The 22,519-nt window shown below is 37.8% G+C and overlaps 2 protein-coding genes and 1 long non-coding RNA gene across 5 annotated transcripts in view; 2 read left to right on the plus strand and 1 right to left on the minus strand.

Moving 5' to 3' along the window:
• LOC307144718 (long neurotoxin MS2-like) overlaps positions 1 to 5,690 on the plus strand; it is a 48,550-nt gene extending 42,860 nt beyond the window's left edge. Inside the window, exons 1-4 of one of the 2 annotated variants that reach the window (XM_079847281.1) lie at positions 3,994 to 4,049; positions 4,124 to 4,243; positions 4,388 to 4,498; positions 5,416 to 5,690. In XM_079847281.1, coding sequence (XP_079703407.1) covers positions 3,998 to 4,049; positions 4,124 to 4,243; positions 4,388 to 4,498; positions 5,416 to 5,483 — 351 coding nt within the window. In that variant the 5' untranslated portion in view covers positions 3,994 to 3,997 and the 3' untranslated portion in view covers positions 5,484 to 5,690. Of the gene's footprint in view, positions 1 to 3,993; positions 4,050 to 4,123; positions 4,244 to 4,387; positions 4,499 to 5,415 lie in introns of those variants that run through there. The other variant, XR_013818824.1, reaches the window with a different exon arrangement.
• A 1,073-nt stretch (positions 5,691 to 6,763) lies between these two features.
• On the minus strand, positions 6,764 to 8,579 carry LOC307144719. Of its 2 annotated transcripts, XR_013818825.1 has the most exons (4): positions 8,551 to 8,579; positions 7,560 to 7,722; positions 7,267 to 7,485; positions 6,764 to 6,898 (listed from the first exon to the last, which is right to left on the minus strand). It is a non-coding gene; the product is annotated as an uncharacterized lncRNA (long non-coding RNA). The 2 variants fall into 2 exon arrangements; XR_013818826.1 differs by lacking the exon at positions 8,551 to 8,579 and having other exon boundaries at positions 7,560 to 7,943.
• Positions 8,580 to 15,437: 6,858 nt separating this feature from the next.
• LOC307144949 (urokinase plasminogen activator surface receptor-like) lies at positions 15,438 to 17,837 on the plus strand. The gene is made up of 5 exons (XM_079847708.1): positions 15,438 to 15,801; positions 15,880 to 15,999; positions 16,344 to 16,481; positions 17,405 to 17,512; positions 17,621 to 17,837. The coding sequence occupies exons 1-5, from the start codon at positions 15,753 to 15,755 to the stop codon at positions 17,809 to 17,811; spliced, it is 606 nt and encodes a 201-aa protein (XP_079703834.1). The 5' UTR covers positions 15,438 to 15,752; the 3' UTR covers positions 17,812 to 17,837.
• Positions 17,838 to 22,519: the final 4,682 nt, after the last annotated feature.

Below are 22,519 nucleotides of genomic sequence, written 5' to 3' on the forward strand. Positions count from 1 at the left end.
CATGAGCAAGCAAAAGGAGCATTGATAAGATCAAGATACTCTTCCATAAAAGAAATGGATGCTCCAAGTACTTTCTTTTTTAACCTTGAAAGAAAAAATGTCCAACAAAAGATGATGTGCCATCTCCGTCGTTCGGACGGATCCGTTACATCAGATCCTACAGAGATGAGGAGACTGGCAGGAGACTTTTATAGACAATTATACAGAGCTGAGTGTTGTGACATTGACTGTACTGAAGACTTGCTTAAAGAGTTACCTCAGCTTGGAGAAAAACAAAAGCAGGCATTGGACGATTTAATCTCATTTCAAGAATTCACAGAGGCTATGAGGCAACTATCAAAAGGGAGATCGCCTGGAATTGATGGATTACCGGTGGAATTTTATCAACAATTCTGGGACCTAATAGGACCAGATTTATATGAAGTAATTTTAGAATGCATCACAAATAATTCACTTCCAATAAGTTGTCGTCGAGCAGTTTTGTCATTGCTTCCAAAAAAAGGAGACCTCGGACTGCTAAAAAACTGGAGACCAGTATCTCTGTTGTGTCTGGACTATAAGATTTTTTCGAAGTGTTTAGCAAATAGACTAAAGCACTGTCTGGATTTGTTGATAAAAAATGATCAAACATATTGCATTCCTAAGAGATCTATTATAGATAGCCTTTTCTTAGTGAGAGATATAATTGATTTTAATCAGAATAATAAGAATGATATAGGAGTGCTGTCATTAGATCAAGAAAAGGCGTTTGATCGTGTTGATCATGAATATCTTTTTAAAGTGTTAAAGAGTTATGGATTTGGTGATGTTTTTATTTCTTATATTCAGTTGTTGTATTCTAATGTTTATGTGATGGTGAAAGTAGGGGGTGGTTTAAGTGCTCCAACACCGGTGACAAGAGGCATAAGACAAGGTTGTCCAATTTCTGGACAATTATATAGCCTAATTATTGAAACCTTATTATGTAGATTGAGGAGGAATTTAAATGGAACGTTAATCCCTCATGTTAATGGTCATTATAAGGTGGTTTTATCAGCCTATGCAGATGACATTACAGTTTTCATTACAGGACAAGAAGACATTGAAATTTTAACAAAAACTATTGAATTATATGAAAAAGCCTCCTCTGCTAAGGTTAATTGGACAAAAAGTGAAGGATTTATGATTGGCAAGTTGGAAAATTTCCCAAAACTTCCAGGAGGGTTGCAATGGAGAAAAGACGGACTAAAGATTTTAGGTGTTTTCTTTGGAAATGAACAATTTCAAAAGAAAAACTGGGAGGGTTTGATAGAAAAGGTGTCTGCCCGATTGTCGAAGTGGCGATGGCTATTACCACAATTGTCATATCGAGGAAGGGTTCTGGTAGTAAACAATCTGGCCGCTTCTGTTCTGTGGCATAGGACTGTTGTTATGGAGCCACCAGAGGAGTTGATCTCCAATATACAAAGGACAATAGTGAACTTTTTCTGGGATGGACAACATTGGTTGCGTGCTGCAGTATTATACCTACCAGTACAAGAGGGTGGCCAAGGACTGGTGAATGTGAGAAACAGAATCAGTGCTTTCAGGCTACAAGCTGCACAGAGATTTCTGTATGATAAAGATGTGCTTTGGGGAAAAACTGCAAGTGTGATCATGAGGACAGTTGGTGGTTTTGGACTTGATAAGCAATTTTTTTTAATGAAGCTTGAAGAGATTAACCTGTCTGAGCTCACTGTTTTTTATAGAGCTATGTTGCAAACATGGAAAACTGTTATAAAAACAGAACGGAGTATGGATAATCTGGAACTTTGGGCACCAGAGGAGCCACTTTTTTTTAATCCACTGATTCAAACTAGACTGCTGTCTTCTGTGACTATACGACAATGTTTATTAAGGAATGGAATCGTAAAGCTGGATCATTTATTGAGTGAAGATGGATGGAAATCGATTGATGAACTTCAAGAAGCAACGGGCTTGAGATCTTCACGTCTAGTGTCAAAGCTAAAGGAAGAAATCTACAATGTGCTACCAAGTGGATACAGAACATTTATTGCACAAAGACATGGAAATGCCCAGGACATGGGGAAAAATGTGCAGTTTCCAGAACTGGTAATTTCTCCAGCAATAAAGGAGGATGAAGATGAAGTAGTGGATGCCATTTTATCTTTCAAGAATCCTCAGTTTTATTCTTTTAAAAGCATGTCAAAGAAAGAACTGTATAACGTCACAGTAAAAACAATCCATCAAGACTCTTTGAGAAAACAAAAAGTTTCCAAGTGGCCAGATTTGTTGAGCCCAGACTTCCTGATAAGAGACAGGTGGAGAGCCCTATATAAACCCCCTGTAGAGAAGCGTTCGGGGGATCTGCAGTGGAGGATTATTTATGGGGCGATAGCAACAGACGGACATGTGGCACACCTGAATACAGCTGTGAAGGGGGAATGTCGATTCTGTGGGGAAAAAGAGGATTTGGAGCATTTGTTTTTGAAGTGTGAGAGATTAAAAGGCATTTTTAAATTGCTTGGGAGCTGGTTTAGGAAATTTGATGAGGATTTTTCAGATAAAGTGTTTATTGGAGGAATAAAATATACATTTTCAAAAAGGAAAAAAATGTGTTTATTAAATTACCTGATTGGAACGGCTAAACTGGCAGTGTGGAAAACACGGAAAAATAAAGGTTTACAATTGGCAACTATAGATCCTGAAGAAATGTGCAAGCGGCTTATAGCAGGAAGGCTTAAGATTGAATTTGCATATTATAAGTTGACAAATAATTTATTTGGTTTTTGTGATATATGGTGTGTTAATGAAGTGTTATGTATGTTACATGAGGATCAGTTTGTTTTAAATTTTTGAAAGATTTTAAAGGGAGTTTTTTAAGGAGGTTTTAATAGTAAGAATGCAAATGTATTTATAGTAGTGGTTATAGTGTTCATAATTGTGAAGAAAAATGTATAAATAAAGGTATTGTTAAACCTAAAAACCTCTCTCTCTCTCTCTCTCTCTCTCTCTCTCTCTCTCTCTCTCTCTCTCTCTCTCTCTCTCTCTCTCTCTCTGTACATTTCATGAACCATGTAAGATGTTTGTCACTGTGCGGATTTTTATGTGGTTGGTGTAGTGTTCACCTTCATGTTAAACCCCAGCCCACAATTGAGCATTACTCAGAAACAGAACCCAGGACTAAAAGAAGAAAAACCAAATAGGTGGCATTTTCATTTCAGAAGACCACTCATGCCATTCTGTACTTCTCAGAAAGTGCATCTTAACCCACAATCCAAGCTACAAATATACGTATGAAGAGCTCCTATAAATGCATGCATTAAATGCACAAATATATATGCTTCTTTTTAATCTGTTTTGTAACAATATGGCCATAAATCAAAACTGTTCATATTTACAAATGCAGAAGAGGCATACAAGAAGCATCATGTTTGTCCTACTTACACACGACACACACACACACACCACACTCCACACAAACACACGACACACACACAAACACACACACACACACACACACACACACACCTGATCGGTGATTCTGATCCAGTTAATGTTATGATCAACAATAGATAGATTTTTTTTAAAACATTACTACATTATTAACTCATTACTTGTGGAAGAGAAAAGTTCTCTGGAACGCTGTAGCTTTAACTACAGAAATAGCCACACATGTAAATTGTGTTCATTATTAAGTGTCCACATCTATCAGCCAGAAATCAGAAATGTCTATTAACCAGCCAGAAGAGCCTCACAATGACTTTATAACAACCAGCTACAAACAGCATTAAAACTTTTGTCTTGAGGAACTTTATACTTTTCATTTAAAACCTTTAACTTACATTACTATCATCCATTAATTAAAACTGATCATTAGTTATTCTGGAGGAGAAACACTAACTGTGTGTGTTTGAGTTTGTCAAGTTTGTGTAGGACTTCAACGTTTCCTTGTTAAACACACCCCTTTCTGAACAGACATAAGAGGAACGGAAACATTATTTCATTCTGTTCATACATGATGGATCTACGAGTGTCTGTTGTTCTTCTTTTCGTTTTTCTCACTGGAGGTACAAGAAACAGCAAGTATTGAATGTATTATTTGGTACACTGAGGTCACTGAATGTCTCTCTCTGTCTTTAAGGATATTCTCTCAAGTGTTACTTGTGCGAACCTGATCCAAAGGGTTTCTGTGACGCGAAAGAGGAGACATGTCCCGCTGGAAATTCTAAATGTGGAAGCACTACATGGGAAAAATCTGATGGTATGAAGTGGAAATTTACTGAAAGTGATAATGTGAAGTAGAAGTATTATATGTTAATCTCATAATTACTTGTCTATTGCAAGAGGAACATGATTTCTGGAATTGTTTCTTTAGCCTATTATAGGAATTTTGTCTTTTTTGCAGGTTCCACTAAGGTGTCTTTCACAGCTAAAGGGTGTCTACCTCAATGTAAATCAGGGACCATAAATGATGTGACTCTCCAGTGCTGTGACACTGATCTTTGCAATGCAGCAGGTAATGTGCTTTATTTGACTGTGTGCTACATTTACATGTATTTTTCCACAACGACTATAATAATTTAAACACAAGTGATTGTTTATAAGGAGCACTATATCAAATTTGAAGGGGTGGTTGATTATGATTTCACTTTTGTAACTTCAGTTAGTGTGTAATGTTGCTGTTTGAACATAAACAACATCTGCAAAGTTACAACGCTCAAAGTTCAAAGCAAAGGGAGAAATTTTCTTTATGGCTTTTTTAAGGACAACAACTGGTAGGGACAACAAGTGACATCACTAACTCTAAAATTTACATACATCCCGCCCCCGGGAATGCAATTTAAAGATTATCATGACAGAATATGCAATATATGCTATAATATCAATGACTAGAATATAGTTAACTCCACATCAGGTACATACATTCATCAACTAACCATTCAGAAATGTCCTGTTGCTCTACATGTTGTCACTTCTTCTTGAGTCTCTCCATAATTGTCCTACTCCAGTTTAAACATAAAAGGCAGAACAGTTTCTGTTTGTCTGTGTGAGGTAATGGAAGCTGCCTTCTGTGCCAGGAGCAACAGCTCATTTGCATTTAAAGGGACACACACAAAACAATGCGTTTTTGCTCACCCTCAAAAAGTGACAATTTTGACATGTTATAAAAATATCTGTGGGGTATTTTGAGATAAAACTTCACATACACACTCTGGGGACATCAGAGACTTATTTTACATCTTGTGAAAAGGGCATTATACCACCCCTTTAAAGAGTAGTCAAGAATAGTGGAATGCAGAACAGTGTGAATAGAAGTTTTTGATTTAGTCAAATGCTTGTGACTAAATTAATCAACAATGAACATGCAATTTTTATTAAATATTAGTAGTAGTACTAATTAATAGCAATATCTTTATCATGTTTTTTTTTTAGATGGAATGTATAAGGGAAGCTTCTTCCTGCTCTTCTCTCCTCTGCTCTTCTACTTCCTGTTTCAGTGAATCCAGATTCTGCTCTTCAGATTCTACAGCAAACACCAGCGAATATGATAAACATTCTGATGCATTGCTGTACTTTACTGAATAAAGCTTGTTTGTTCCTCCACTGATTGTTGTATCATGATTTGAGGAACTCAAAATATGCATTTTAGTAAACAAATATGAAACAAATATATTGCATCATAATTAAGCAGATTGTCTTTATAGTCAAATAATTATTCATAAAATAATTAAAGCACAACATTACTTTCATACACAGAAAAAGAGAAATGGGTTTTTTATTTGGAAACAAACCAAAATTCTGTCATTAATTTCTCACCCTCATGTCATTCCAAACCCATAAGACATTAGTATATCTTCAGAACACAAATGAAGATATTTTTGATGAAATCTGAGAGCTTTCTGTCTCTCCATTGACGCAACTACCACTTTGACACTTCAGAAAGTTCATAAAGAGATCATAAAACTAATCCATATGAATTGAGTGGTTAAGTCAAAATTTTCTGAAGAGACTCGATCGCTTCATATGATGAACAGTCTGAATTTAGGTTTTGTTTACCGGTAGCCTATATAATGTTAATAGGCTATACCTTATTTTATCACTTAGAAATCAAAACTCAATGTTTTGAGAAAAAAATAATTTTTCACCCTTGCATTTGTTTATTTTGTAAATATATACTGAATATGCAAACAAGTCAAGTTCCCTTTCGAGAGGTCTCTCGTACTGCGTACACTGTTAAAAATTACCTGTAAAATTTACAGTAAAATACTGGCAACCCTGCTGCCAGTATTTTACTGTAAAATTTACAGGTAATTTTTAACAGTGTATGTAAAATGGAGTATACAATATATTTTCCTGATTTTTGAGTATTAATGACTGGCAGCTGAATTTTAAATGTAAATTATTTATCAACTACATAAGCTTTAAACAATTGTTTTTAAATACATAAAGTGTTGTATAATGCACAACTTAATTCCCCTATTACTTCACAAAACAAAAAAATAATTCAACATACTTATCTTGAAAAACAGGTAAAAATTTATAACTTTAAAATCTGCATGAAAAAAAAGTCATAAACAGTATTTTGTATTATTTTGATTTCATTTTTATTTACAAAATTGTATTTTTTTTTAAAAATGGACATGAAATTAAATATTTTTAAATTACTTGAAACAAATTAGCCGTCATGGCCCTTCACACAAAGAAGAAATACGCAAACAACATACATTTAAAACCACAAGTTGACCAACATGATCATAATAATAAAACAAAAAGAGACGGGTGAATTTTCACCACTTCATTACCAGACAAACATGTCCAAACAACAAGGCCCCAAGTCAGTCCAACAAACTTCTGATCAAAAATGGAGAACAATTCAGCTCCAGAATGCTGTTCCATCACAGGATGCAAAGAGTGGCTAGAAACATTGAAAAGAAAAAAGAGGACAATATATATTAGATATATTACAAAACATAATGATACAGTCAAAGACAGATACAGGGATGACAGATACAGTTAAGCCCCTTTCACACAGAGATTCCGGAAAAGTGACCCGGGATTTGATCCAGGTTCATTTGATTTCGTTCATTTACACTGCCAGTGATTTTCCGGAATCAGAGAGTGCATTCACACACAACACGTAAAGACACGTGACATCGATGTGACTTGTAATGTCTCAGCAGCGTCTTAAGTTTGCTTATGAGCTGCGATCTCTCTCTCTCTCTCAAGAAACCACGCTTGTGCATTTTTTTCTCTGATTCAATCATAAACTTGCGCATTACGTACCGTTTCACAGCTGGCGAACAATCCCGGCTTCAGCGTCATCACTACAACACGGCATTATTACGGCTTTTGTTCACATAGCGCACGTTCCGGGACTGAACACGGCAATGTTACTAGGTCCCCAACCCGGCATCGATCCCGGCATCAGTCCCAGGTCGTGTTTGCGTTCACACAGAAGGCATTCTGGCAATTTCCCGGGAACATCGCGCTGTGTGAAAAGGGCTTTAGAGACAGATAGAGAATATTAAAAGGTTACAATTAAAGGGAAAATAGATCTGTGTGTGTGTACTACTTACATTTCAGAAATTCCACTGTTAATCCATCACTTTGCTGGGCAGAGTGGCAACATGTGGGTTCACTGCAACCTGTTTCTTCTGTACCATTTGCCCTGTTGTTTTAGATGGCAATTTTTCTCTTGATTTCTTTGTTCCTCTTTCCGGATTAATACATACAAAGCGCCTAAAGGGTCAGGAAACAGACAATATGTAATTAAGATTGGTTTTAAGTTTTTGAGGCTTGTAATCATGTTTTTAAAATTGGACCATATATTAGAGCAGTGTTTCTCAACTCCAGTCATGAGGACCTCCCAGGAAGGAAGTTTTATATGTCCACTAATTAAAACACCTGATTTAACTCATTAGCTTGCTAGTGTTAAAGATGGAGACATCTAAATCATTCGCCCTAAAAATTCTCTCTTCTCGAGTTGAGAAACATTGTGTTAAAGGGATAGTTCAGCCAAAATTGATATTAAACCCATGATTTACTCACCCTCAAGCTGTTCGAGATGCAAATGTCAATAATTTTTCAGACTAACACATTTTCAGTTATTTTAGAAGATGTCTTAGATCTTTCAGTGGTTATAATGTCAAGTTATGGGATCCACCTCCTTCAAGTCCCAAAAATGTGCATGCATCCTTCACAAAAGTAACCCATCCGGCTCCAGGGGGATAAACGAAGGCCTTCTGAGGGTAATCCGTGCGGTTTTGTCGTAAAAATATACATATTTAAAACTTTATAAATGAAAATAACTGGCTTGAAGGAGTGGACCCCATAACTTCACATTATAACCACTGAAAGATCTAAGACATTTTCTAAAATAACTGAAAATGTGTTGTCTGAAAAATGATTGACATGCATCTCGAACGGCTTGAGGGTGAGTAAATCATGGGTTTAATATCATTTTTGGCCGAACTATCCCTTTAAAGGCCTCAACAGAAAAGGCAAGTTCTGATATTGAATAAATGTATAAAATGCAGGTACTGAGGTTATTAAGATTTCAATCATTACCTTTGAATGAACTCCAAGGTACTGCCTCCTGATTGAATATGTAATATGCTGTGAACAGTATGGGAAGGCCAGACAGGAAGCTGGGCTGAAAGCCCTCCTCACACACAACTTGGCCTTCCAGTGCCCACTTGTCTGTGTCTCCTAAAACAATACAACATGTGACAATAGTTATTTTTAACTATACCATTTTTATTTTTCGTTTTTTTTACATTTAAACTATAATTTAGTATTCAGAGTGCAGGAACTCTTTCTTTTAAATAAAGTTAAAAACGACATTACAAACAAACAATAAGCAAATTTCACACACAGAGTAGGCTACAGCTAAAAAAACACATTTCGTACTGAAATGTAAGCCAACTATGGATTTTTACACCGGCATATTAAACGTGCAACAAACCTGGTAACTTATATTACAGCATCATTTATAATTTATATGACACGCATCCTCCGTGAGTCTGACGCAAGGCTTTAGCAACGGCGTTTTCATTTCGGCGCCCATTTTAACAGATGACTTGATTTTGATTTGATTTATATCATAAAATAATCACGACGAAGTGTGCTAATCAACACGAAGCTCATGTGAATACCGACAGTTGTCTTTAAAGCATGTAATTCTTAACACAGGAGCCCATAGATTTTCTGCCCATAGCCGCTGTAGAGCCGGGGTGAGATGTGTAAAATACTACCGCGTCCGCGCTGCTGAAGCCCGGCGCAAGTCTCCTTCGCGCCCCGCGGTCGGAGGATGTGTGATCCGGGGTTACCAATATGAACCGCGAATATAACAACCTTCATAGTCTACGAGTTACCAAACATTGAAAATAAGAAACTGAAATAATAAGTCACTTACCACAGAGTTGTGAAGCACTCCTCTTGCGCTACCCAAAAGTCGACGACACGACCGTTGAAGATCACAAATGCCTCAGAAGATTTGAAATTTACAGCAATATTCTGTATTTTGAATTAAACCGCCTAGCGACCCCAGAATGCATTGCAGTTTACAGCAATATGCTGTATTATTAGAAAACAGCCAGCTGCTGTAAAATAATGCTGTAATTTTTACAGCAATTCATTAAAGTGTAAGGCTAGCTTACGCTATGGGAAAACTCCTTTTCTCGAGATTATTGAAGCAAATTTTTAAAATGCATTTTTTTTTTTTAAAAGCGACTGCACAGACCTATGGCGAGGCGGCTCAGACGCGCGAACCAATCGACTTATAGCTATATAAGCACTCATTCAGCCATGGAATTCAGATTTGATCTCCTTCAGCGAACTTACCACTTCGCTGATCTCTGGATAAGAAGCCTTCTTCGCCGCCGTCGAAAAGCCTTCAGCAGAACAAGCCACCTGCCTTGCAGTTCTGAGGACGCCGGCTTTCCTGGTTTTCAGAGACCCGCCCCCTTCTTCCCAGAAGTGCACAACGAGCTGACGAAGTCACGGAAAGCACCACACTCAGCTCGCCTAATGCCTTCCTTCTCCTAGACGCTCTCAACTGTAGATGGCACTGCGGAGAAAGGTTACGAGGCGATTCCTCCCCTCGAGGAAGCGGTGGCCGCACACCTCTGCCCACCCACCGCTACAGGATGGAAAGCCAAAGCGACGGTCCTGGAAGCCATGAAGGGTGCCCCATTCAAGCCGCTTCGGTCTGCGGACCTGAAGCCTCTTTCACTCAAAACCGCTCTCTTACTGGCACTAGCTTCAGTCAAGAGAGTGGGCGATTTGCAAGCGCTATAAGTAAGCTCTTCCTGCCTTGAGTTTGGGCCTAACGACTCCATAGTCGTCCTTAAGCCAAGGAAATAAAAGTATAAATACTCAAGTCCGGCATTCCATACATAAGTCAAGTCACCTTCATTTATATAGCGCTTTTAACAATATAAATTGTTTTAAAGCAGCTTTACAGTGATAATAGGAAATTACAGTAACAGAGACTGTTTTGGCTTTACAGCGGCTCTAGGATAAAGTTATTGTCCAGCTTAAGTTAGTTTTGATTGATTGATTCACTTCCATTGCGAAGATCATTAGTTATTAACTTTGGGGACATGACAATAACAAAACACCGTTCTCTTATCAGTTATCTCTGCGCAAACCTACACAACCTCTGCGCAAACCTCTGCGCAAACATCGATGTCGCGCACATGCGCATCACGTGTTTAATCCATAGGTATGCGCGTTTGAATATATATGTGTGCAGGCGTGTAGTCCTTCTTTACAAATCAACTCTCAACAAACTACTTGTCTGGCCTTAGAAATGTATTATACAGAATTATTTATCGGGTCCGCGTAGCCACGTGATGACTCTGTACAGATAAAACGACAAAGTTTTATCTGTACAGAGGTAAAGAGAAGGGAAGGAGGCCTTCATAGACTGCGTTGTCATCGGATACAGCCTGGATCCGGCGGACTGCGGTAAACAGAGAGACTAATATTAGCGTAAACGCCATTCTTCTTATGATGTAACAAGTACATCAGGATTTATGGGAAGTTTCCCGGTTCCGGCTAACCTAATCTATGCAGCCTAACATTGAATTATAGAAGTCTATAATGTATTATGTTTATGCTAGGCCAAAGAGATGTGTTTTTAGTCTAGATTTGAACTGACAGAGTGTGTCTGCTTCCCGGACAATGTTAGGAAGACTATTCCAAAGTTTTGGTGCTAAATAGGAAAAGGATCTAACGCCAGCGGTCGATTTTGATATTCTAGGTATTATAAACTGGCCGGAATTTTGAGATCGCAATAGACGTGAAGGACTAATGCGTTAAGAGCTCGCTCAAGTACTGCGGAGCTAAACCATTTAGTGCTTTATAAGTAATCAGCAATATTTTAAAATCTGTACGTTGTTTAATAGGGAGCCAATGCAGCAGTGGCGGCTGCTGGTCTTTCAAAGAGGGGAAGCTCATTTTCGGCCTACATCATAAAAATTATTCATTTATTTATACATAAATTCTACGTTCCTTTTCAAGAAAATGCTCTGTGAAAAATGTATGTAATAATATAATAAAGGTATAAATAATAATATAATAAAGTATAATAATAATGCTACTAATAATGTATATTTTTAATTATTTTAATAATTATTTTTGAATTATTACTAATAATAATATAAAAAATATAATAAGTAATAATATAATAAAGGTATAAATGTATAATTGTGTGAAATGCATTATAAAAATTGGCTAGCAATTTCGACAAGCAAATACCAAGAAATAGGTTGCAGCAATTTGTCTTTGAAAAATCCGCGATGGGACTGAGCTCGAACAGCTTCAACATCAGCGACTTTTTATTGTATGAAATCGCTGTCAATCAAAAGGAGACGCAGCCTTTCAACAGACCCTCCAATCATCACGCGGAAGCCCGGAGTCCGGGCCAGCCCACTCCCCATTCACTCCCAGAGACGCTGAGCGTCCGTGGGCGGGACATAATCGCAGCATTTATCCAATGACCGTCTAGTTTCGAAGCACTGAAAAAAACTGTTCGAAGCAGCCCCATTGAAGTCAACGGACGCTGGGCTTCAACAGGGAAATGCACTGTGACGCTACGGGAATGTATGAGAAGGAAATCGAGTCAGCCGACCTGTAACTCATTCTGAACGAACTCGTCTTTGAGACGAACGTTTTCTAAAGCATTTTAGTCAATAAAATGTTAATACAATAGTACATATTTGACCATTCATTTTTTGACATTATAGGGGAAGCTGAGCTTCCCTTGCAGTCTTAAAGAAATCGCCACTGCAGTGCAGTGTTGACAGAACTGGGCTAATATGGTTATACTTCCTGGTTCTGGTAAGAACTCGAGCTGCTGCGTTTTGGACCAGCTGTAATTTGTTTATTAAGCGTGCAGGGCAACCACTCATAATAGCATTGTGCTCGTTGTACCACGGCGTTTGACTATTTTCTTTAAGCGCAACAACGGAGCAACTGTGTCTAAAGTGCTGGAAAAGAGAGAGTTAAAAGTTTCCGTAACAATATCTAGTTCTTCTAAGCTATCCGGGATGCTGAGATGATGAAACTGATCAGGAAGATTATTGATAAAACAATCTTTAGTGGCAGAAGTGATAGGTCTAACATATTTGTAACACGGAGTTGGCTTTGCAGCCTTGGCTAAATTAAGTTTACACAAGATTAGATAATGATCTGAGATGTCATCGCTCTGATGCGGAATTTTTAATGGGATCCACATTAATTCCACGTGATAATATTAGATCTAAAGTATGATTATGACAATGAGTAGGTCCTGACACATGTTGTCTAACTCCAATAGAGTTCAGAATGTCTTTAAATGTCAATCCCAATGCATCTTTTTTGTTATCTACATGTATATTAAAATCACCAACAATTAGGACTTTATCAAAGAATTTGCTGACTTTCTATCAGAGTTAGTACTAGCTGCAGATAAAGTCTGTATGGTGCTGGTGGCCTGTATACAGTAGCCAGCACAAATCTCAAACGTGATTTATCAGTTACATTAGATAGCGTTACATTAAGCACCAACACTTCAAAAGAATTATATTTGAAAATAGACGACTTAGTAATTCTGAAGATATTACTATAGATTACAGCAACATTCTGCAACAATCCAAATTCTCTGGATTTAAACATTGTTGGAAACATTTGTGATAATGTAATAGCTCAACAAAATATAAAACATTGTTTTTGAATATTGTGCCTTTAATAATTTGTATCATAAAAAAACTTTTAAGTTGATTAGCCTACTCAAAAATAAATAAATAAATAAATAAATAAATAAATGTTCAGAGTAATTTCAACATTGAGTTGAAACAAAAACAAATAACAGACTTTTTGATTTCAGATGACCACTCATGCCACTGGGTACTTCTCAGAATCTGCATCCTAACCCTAACCCACAGTCCAATCAAACTGTTTACATTTACAAATGTCAGTGAAACACAACCACAGACACTCATTTCACTCACATGCACTGCATACACATCCCACATCCACACCACATTTGCACTGTGACACACACACACACTGTTGTTTCTCTTCTTAACCTTGGTTTTGCTGCTATTGCAGCTTCACTCTTCTAAGGTTTTCTAATAGAACCAACATCACTGAGGCTTTACTCCTACGGAAATAATAATTATTACGTTGTTTAAATCTATTTTTTCTAGTTGTAAAATATATGTACATAGTTTTTCTCATGAAGACCCTCCCCTTTTGATAAGCTATAAAATGAGTGATGTTGCAGGGAAAACATTTGCGTTGACGGCGCGCAAGTCAACGATTTGGCAACAAACAAAGACATAACATGTCTTCTCTTCTCTTCTCTTCTCTTTGGCTCTCAACGAAGGCGGTCACATTTTCTTCCCCTCCTCTCCCTTACCTCCCCTGCTTTGCTCCTCTTGTCTCGTCTAGTCTACTGTCTTGTACTTTGAGAGACTCTCTCCGCACTGCTCTCCAAACTAAGAAATTATGGATTTGATCAACGTGTCTCTACGCAATTGACACCATCTTCTCGACGAGAAGCTTGGGTTCGGGGGAACCTGACTGCCCTGCTGGAACGTTCGCAGCTGGCTACACGATGGACGCGTGGGAGAGGTGGCGGGTCGTGTGTCTGGCGGCTCTTTCCGTGGAGGACATTGAAGATATCTACCTATTCGGAACCATGATAACAGGTTTTCTGCTGTTTGGATTAGGCATTGCCCTGGTTTATCGAGGAATTAAGAAGACGGTGACAGCTGTCCAAAACCCCACAAGGCTGCCCGTCATGATTGAAGCAGTGGGCAGAGCTGTCAGCACTCAGACTGTGACTATGAACCACAATATGGATAACATCATGGAGAAGCTCACAGCTTTGCAAAGGCAAATGGATCGTTTCGGAGACCCAAATGGACCAGGAGCTGTGTAAATTGGAATGCGGCTACTCGTCCCAAGACCAAACAACCCCAATCTTATCTGCTTTCGGCCCCCCTCTACCAGCACTGGCCTTGGCCGAGGCTGCTGCTGCAACAACAACTCCCCCGGAAAAGCACTGCAGCGAGACGCTCTTGCGTTCCTTCCCCGACTTCCCACTGACACCTGCTGATTGTTGACTCTGTCTGGGACCTGATCAAGGTTGTCTCCATGGCAATTGCTGTGTATCGCTATGACATCCTGTGGACTGAGGCACCTAGATTGGGATGCCAGGCGTAGCGACTCTCCAGGCCTACACATACACGAACTCTTACATATATACAGATATGCAATCACCCCCCCCCCCACCCCCCACCCCCCATCCCCCCATCCCCCATCCCACGCCTTCGACGCTTTGTACCCCCAGTCTGACAGGCGGGTCTGTGACCAGCGCCGAAAATGGCTGCAGGACCGGATGGCTGCTTGCCTGTGCTGGGTTACCTCCATCCCCCACTCCCCTCCCCTGTTGCAAGTCTTGTGTGTTCATGTTCATGAGTGTACTGATTATGTGCTAATGTTGCTGAGGTGTTTTTTTCCTGTTCCCAAACTGTACTCCTTACAGGAGCATAGTCTGGGGGTTGCCTTTTTTTTCTCCTCACCTCTCCTCATGTTATGCTGTATTTTTTCCTCAATGCTCTGTCTTCCTGTTCTGTCTACCCCCTTGTCATATTGTATGTATGTTTGTATGGACAGGTTGATGGCTAATTTCGCTGGTACTTGTGACTAAGTGACAATAAAGGCTACTACTACAACATGACCAACAATAACGATCCAGCCCAGACCAGCAAACAGAAGGAGAAGAAATAGGGAAGCAGCAAGGCAGGTAACAAAGGAGAGCAGGTGGGAAAAACTAACCAATAAACAGATAACAAGAAGGGTGGGGCTAAACAAGACAGCCTAGCACAAAGCACAGGGAAACATGCAGGAAGCCATGTGATTGCACCAGACAGACAAAACAACACATCTAAACAGAAGGACACATGTTCAAGCTAACAACAAGACAAGACACAAGCAGTGTCAGGGCTCTGTCACCAAACCAAGAATAAACAGACCGAAGTGACAGAACCCAGCACCAATATTAAATCCAGTTCATCATTGGAGAGTAGACTCAGTGTGATCAATTATGTAATTTTATAATGTCTTGTCATCATTGTTAGCAAACTGGCTTAAGTAGACCTATTAATTCCAAAGTAATTTCTGTTGAACTGTCATTTTCTCATGAAGACCCTCCCCTTTTGATGCTATAAAATGAGTGATGAAACAGGCATGTTGTTTCATTCTCCTCCTGATCAAAGATGGATCTGCAAATCTCATTTTTTCTCCTGTTCATTCTCTTCACTGCAGGTACAAAGACAAATAGCTTGAATTGTTATTACATACAAATATAAATCACTGATGTGTCTCACTGTCTTATTACTAAAGGACACTCTCTCAGCTGTTATGAGTGCGATGGTCGGAACGGTTCTTGTGCAAATCAGAAGTTAAAAACATGTCCCAGTGGAACTTTTCATTGCTTGAGTTCAACATCAAATCCACAAACTGGTAAGTCCAAGATTGAAATGTACTGTTATAATTGAGTGATGGAGATACTGCTGTAATTTGCTGGAGCTTAGGCTAAATGTAGTTTCTGCTATATATGCGTTTTCCTGGCAGAATTTACCATTTCAAACACAGAATATTACATAGATTTCGGCTATTTCATTTTGTATTTTCTATCAGAGTAATTTAACAATACAATTTGCATTAAAAAACGTTTGAAATTAGAAAAATGCTGAAATGTTTATAAATACTGTATATGCTAAATATCTATAAATACATTTTCCATTAAAATAACATGCAGTTAAACTGTTTTTTCCCCCTGTATCATTCTCATTCATGTTTTTTAGGTGAGATAGGCCTAACTAAGTTTAAAGATTGTTATGACTGTCACGGTCAAAGTGGGTTCAAGAACTTGGGAAAGGACATGGGAAAGGAATCTTCTGTGTGCTGTGACACCGACAAGTGTAACGTCCAAGATGCCCCAGGTATTGTGCTGTCCTGACCACGTGATAAAATGACAAATGACTCTATAACGGAGCGCGCACGTAATATCTGAGCCAGAGTAGAGCCATGAGAACACTATGTTTGAGAGTGCGTGAGTTTTGTGGAGATTCGTGCTACACACTGATGCGCTCTCGCGTTAATGTATTAACATTGATGCACACTCTACATGGTTGTTAAAAAATGGCATAACTGTCGCATGCGAACTATAAAAATGAAAAGAAAGTCGCGCCTGAAAGCTTTCTGCGTGACACGTCGCCATGGAAAAAAGTTGATACAGGCTAGATTAGATTATAATTTTAGCCAAATTATTTTGCATTTTAGAATGCACATAAGCTTTCCCTTCGCTTAAAACTGGATTGAGCTTTAAATATTTAATAATTGTTGATTTTAACAACTAAATTGAGAGGCTACCATCCAAAAATATTCCTCAGTTTTCTTTAACCCGAGGACAAATGAATTTAAAAGGTTTGTGTGACCTGTTCAATTCTGTATGAACAGATTCCTAGACAATGCATCTTTAATTTGGCCAAAATCAAATTTGGCAATTTTCTCCAAGCAGAGATTCTGTTGAATAAACGTGTTTGTGCCACACACAATAAATAAATGTTATTCATTGAACTTTCATGTGCCTGTCTTGATAATTAAGAAAATATTGTTTGGAGAAAACATGGAATTGGCCTGTTTAATGCTATTATAGATTATATAATATTTAATTTTGAAGTACATCTGAAAGTCCCCCCAGGGAATCTTAGCCATTTCCAGCCCTGATTACATGATTACATCAGAAAATAGAAAGCAGGGTGCGGCTTGTCTGTCGTGAACCAACTGGAGTCGCTAAAAAAATTTTTTTTATTAAATACTTACAGAAATTAAATAAAAAAGAATACTTGTTTTCCTCCTGTAGATCCCTCTAACGTCCCCAATGGAAAGGAATGTTACTATTGTGATAGACAGAGCTGCTCAAACACACTGAGCTGTTCAGGGACTGAAGACCGCTGCATAACGCAAATAGGTGATTTCTTTTTATCTTTGTTATGGTTGAGCATTTGATACAGTTTACATGTCTAGCTACATTTAATGTCTAGCTTAGACTAATCTTGCTTCTCTTTCCTTTCATCAGTGACTTACGGCTACGAACCCAAGTCAGAAGTTGTAAAAGGGTGTGTGTCTAAATCTATTTGTGATGCCACGTTTCCTAATGTTGAGGTTATCTCATGTTGTGAGGGGAACCTGTGTAACGGGGCTCAGAGTGTCACCCAGAGCTTCCTGTTCCTCTGCTGTTCTCTGCTCTCCTACTTCATGATGCACTGAATACAGCAGATCTTCACATTCTACAATCAGACACTCTTTACTGAATATATAGCTCGTGTTTTTTTCTGTACTAGATTGTGTTCAGATGTGATAAACTGAATTTATACAGGAACATGTTCATCACCTTTTTCAGGGTTCATTTTTAAATCTTCACGATGTAAAAAGTTCAAAAGAAACTGCAATATTTTGTTTCTTAAATAAAAAACTATTAAATCATCATCATGTCCAGAAGAAACAAGTGATAATTATTTAATTATTCAAAAAGGAGCATTTTCACCTGTTATGTTTTGCATTTGTCCTACACACTAAGTTTCCATTAAATTAATAAAAATATTTTGCTGAATAGGCCTACTTTTGCTCAATACTTCTTGTTTTAAGTCTGTAACTAGCTAGCAGAAGAGGTAGAAAGTTAAACTGTAATACATCATGTGATAAAAGTCTAGCTCTTGATATTGATCCAGATTTCACGATTCGATTCAGATTTACAAGCTCTTGTTTTGATACACATACGATCTCCATTAGCTTTGCTTCGATATTGATTAATTTGGAAATATTTCAGGTGCTTCAATTATTCTAAAGAAAAAATACTCAACTAATGATGTGAACAGTATAACTTGGTAGCCTATTACTATCAAATTAATTTGATATTTATTTTTCAGTCATAGGTCTAACAATAAATAAACTACAGTTAATACAATCATTTAAAAAGTGATATAACATATTTAGCGATACACTCCCCTCTTGAGTAAGCCTACTTTTTTTCTAAATGACGAGCTAACGTTACTGAACGACTTTACTGAGGTAAATGTAACGTTCACACAAGCTGTTTTACTAAAGTCTTTCCGCGACTGATAGGCCTACATGACTGGGCAATTGCACACGAGATTATTTATTTCAGTAAATTGTACAGTATTTTTTAACACACCTTCTGATGTCCATTCATGTTTATTCTGTACCATATAAGCCATAAAAAGGGAGATGTGACCGGTTCACTTTAAAAATATATATATATAACATACTTTAATTTATCTTGTATCTTCGGTCAAGGTAAATACGAGATTGACATCTAGAGGACAAGACTGGTAATAACGTGATTCATCTAAATCTGAACCAGTGTTATATTTTGCAGAATTTTTTTTTATTAAAAAAAAAAAAAACACGATCCACCGCTTTTAAAGGAGAACTCCGGTCAATTTTAACATTGAGCTCATTTTTTTGTACATTTGGAGTGCTGTCAATACAGAGAACAACGACAAAAATCGGTGTTGCCTACACCGAGTTATTCTATTTTTAAAATTTGCACCCTGTTGACTTCAGTGGGGCAAGTACTAAACCTGCTTTTAGCCTCTTAACATCCTTGATGTGTCAGTAAGTGCACAGAAAATGTGAGTGATTCCTTCAGAGTGAACACGAGTGAGTCTGACTGCAGTAGATGTGAAAGATATGTATAAAAATGATGTTATTTAAGCCAGCGCAAATACCTGTTTACATCCTGTTTTTCGGTTGAAGTCCAAAGTAGTCGATTGCCGAGTTCACACGCATAGGTTTAGTACCTATGATCACGCGCGTGAACTCGGCAATCAATGGAGATACACAGTGTTGCCAACATAGCGACATTGCAGACCCATTTAGCGATTTCTTCCCTTCAACAAAGCGCCCAAACCTTATTTAGTTTCTGAGAATCTACCGGTAGGCCTACCGCCGGTGTGGTATAGTATTCGGTAACCCTATAGTATTCGGTAACCCTGAGGACCCAGTTAGTATGCCAGTAGTATGCCTGATCTAAATCTGTTCTCGCGATAACTTGTAGCTAACGTGAGCTGTTTATTATGTGGTAGCTTTATGTAGAATGCTAAATTCCGCTGCTATATGCAAGGTAAAATTAAATTAAATTGTATATTGTATATGTAAATTGTGTATATTCTATAGCTAATATTTAAAATCTCAAGTTGCGTCAATAGCAGGAGAAAGACCGCGAAATTGAAAAATACTACTCTTATTGTGTCACGAAATGTAGTTTTAAGAGTTTTTCAGTCGAGAATGTAGTTGTTTTAATCTCAAATATGTTGTTTGTTTATACAGATAGCGCCTATTTCAAATTTTGATCTGACGTTTTCGGAGATGTGAGATCCAAGGGATCACCGGGCGCTCAGCGCTCACGTATCCCGCCTGGCAGAGTCTTATCTCGGCTAGAGCTGCTGACGTCTGCCGCTGAGTCTAGTAGAGTGGTTAAACATGAGATATAATTCGTCTTGTGTAGGCTATGTCTAACGGACGATCTTTGATCTCATTAATCTATCATTTTCGTTTTGGCGGGGGGCAAAGTTTAGTTTTATAACTTTATATAACGTTAAATTGTTTAGGCTATTTATCTTTAACGTTGTGCCTGCTGACTTATGTTTGACTGAATCGTTTAATTACTTTATTTCTTGACTTGTATGGCTACTTATACTTTCATTATTGCTATTATTGATCAATAAAACTGAAATTTAACAAAAAGAGACAGGGTTGTGTCATTTTATTTTATATAGCCTATGTAAGAATATTTTTATATATATATATATATATATATATATATATATATATATATATATATATATATATATATATATATATATATATATGATATCACCAACACAGCATGTATTTTTCTTTTCATGTATGGGAAGTATTTCAGAGTATGTTGTCTTGAAAGAAATCAAGAATCACTGACAAAGGCTCAAAAGAGACCATGACTTTCTAAAAGATCTTTTAAATATAGATTGTTTGTGTTTTTGTTTTACTTTTAGGACTGGAGAACATCTGGTAATGAGATGTCACTTTTTTCTGATTGTTAAATGCTTAGTTACGGTTGGGATCTCTGCAAAGGAATACCTTCTCACAACATAGCGACACTTTATAATTAACTTAATGAATTACTAACGTAATGATAGCAGTAACACCAAATCGTACTTTGCAAGATTAAGCGCTGTTTTATATGGATTAACCCTTTCATGCATAGTGGTCACTACAGTGGACAGCTATTAAAAAAAATACAGTGTGCTTAGTACAGTGGGGGTGGTTTAATTAACGAGAATTGATATCACACATGACAGGAGAGCAAAAACACTTAAATGTCCCAGATCCAATCAGAGGATGCAAAATAATGGTTTCACGGACACTGCATTTTTATGCAAATCAAGCTCTAAAATGACTTGAAAATGAGTGTGATGTGTTCAGTCGAGTGTGCTTAGTACAGTAGGGGTGGTTTAACCCTAAAACTAACATTTTCAGCCTCTAACATTAATTGGTGAGTTGGAGTTTTATAGAAAGGTCACAGTTGAAGATTTCGAGACACTGTGTCCACAGAAGAACAGTTTCCCATGGCTGAATGATGACGTTAGAATTTTAAATTGATAACATTTTTGAGACATATTTGTAATAGCTCTTAATTAGTCCCGGTTTCCAGAAAACGTTCAAACAAAAAGCTGCAAAAAGGGCCAAATTTTATCCCAAAATTTCACTGTCTGCGAGTCTCTATTTGCCCCAATGGAATAATTGCTATGTGGGATCTCCATATCTCAGCTCTGGAAGGCTCTAGAGTCTCCAATCATGCACTCCTGTCTGCGCCTCAGCACCCTCTATCTGAATCCAGAGTTTCAAGAAGATCAGATAAACTTTATTTTGCGACCCAAAATATCTATAAGGGGTACGCACACCTTATAGTTTTTTTGGGTCGAAAAATAAAGTTTCTCGGATATTCTCGAAACCGTGGATTTTGTTAGAGGGTGCTGAGGCGCAGACAGGAGTGCATGATTGGACAAATTTTGGGACTCAAGCGAGCCCTCCATATGCGTCCAATGGCAGCTTATTTGTATGGTCATTTGTACACAAACCTCCTATATGTACTACTTATATTATTCAACAACATTTAATTGAAATCTCCTATTTCTTTTAGATTCTTGACACAAGGATTGCACAGCTCTGTAAAGCACATGGTGGAACTGCTTTACAGGTGCACACGTTTGTTCTCTGGTGGCGATCCTTCACTAGGGTTTGATTAATTACATTAAAAATTGTGATTCCATAATTTTATTATACTGTTCTTTAGTCAAGGCTAGATTTTATATTTTATATTTATACCCACAAAACATAGCTAGCATTCTGTAATTTATTTAAATATCTAAACTGTTGATACGAAAAATAGTAATATACACAAATAAGCATTATTTTAAGAGTATTTTAATAAATAAAAGTGTAAAAAATAATTACATGAGTGTGCTTAGTACAGTAGGGGTGGTTTAATTAACGAGAATGAAACTTTTAAACACCAAACTTTTCCGCCCGCTCCAGGGGGCCGTGGCGAGATGGAAAATGGCGCCCCCTAGTCGATCAGCCCTTTCTAAGCGGTGTCCGCGAAACCACTGTGGCAAACGCATTCATTTAATGGGTAGGTGGGAGTTTTATAGAAAAGTCCCAGGGGCCCCAAATTTGGCACGATGACCCCTGGGCCTGCCCCGATCGACATACCAAAAGCGCCGGTCTGTAGAGCGAAGGCAAAAATATTCCCTAACCCTAACCCTAACCCTAAAACTAACATTTTCAGCCTCTAACAGTAATAGGTGAGTTGGAGTTTTATAGAAAGGTTATTCTCTGGTGGCGATCCTTCACTATCAAGAAACATGTGGATGACAGTCACACTTCTTGTCTGAGGGTAAATGAAAATCTA

The sequence above is a fragment of the Squalius cephalus genome (genome assembly GCF_949319135.1).
Source record: "Squalius cephalus genome assembly, chromosome: 17".
Lineage (NCBI taxonomy): Eukaryota > Metazoa > Chordata > Actinopteri > Cypriniformes > Leuciscidae > Squalius > Squalius cephalus.

Excerpts from the sequence above, each read along its gene's own strand:
- LOC307144949 (XM_079847708.1), top strand. The coding sequence starts at position 15,753 with ATGGATCTGCAAATCTCATTTTTTCTCCTGTTCATTCTCTTCACTGCA. Across the intron at positions 16,000-16,343 it reads AACATCAAATCCACAAACTG|GTGAGATAGGCCTAACTAAG; the intron begins GTAAGTCCAAGA and ends CATGTTTTTTAG. Across the intron at positions 16,482-17,404 it reads TAACGTCCAAGATGCCCCAG|ATCCCTCTAACGTCCCCAAT; the intron begins GTATTGTGCTGT and ends TTCCTCCTGTAG.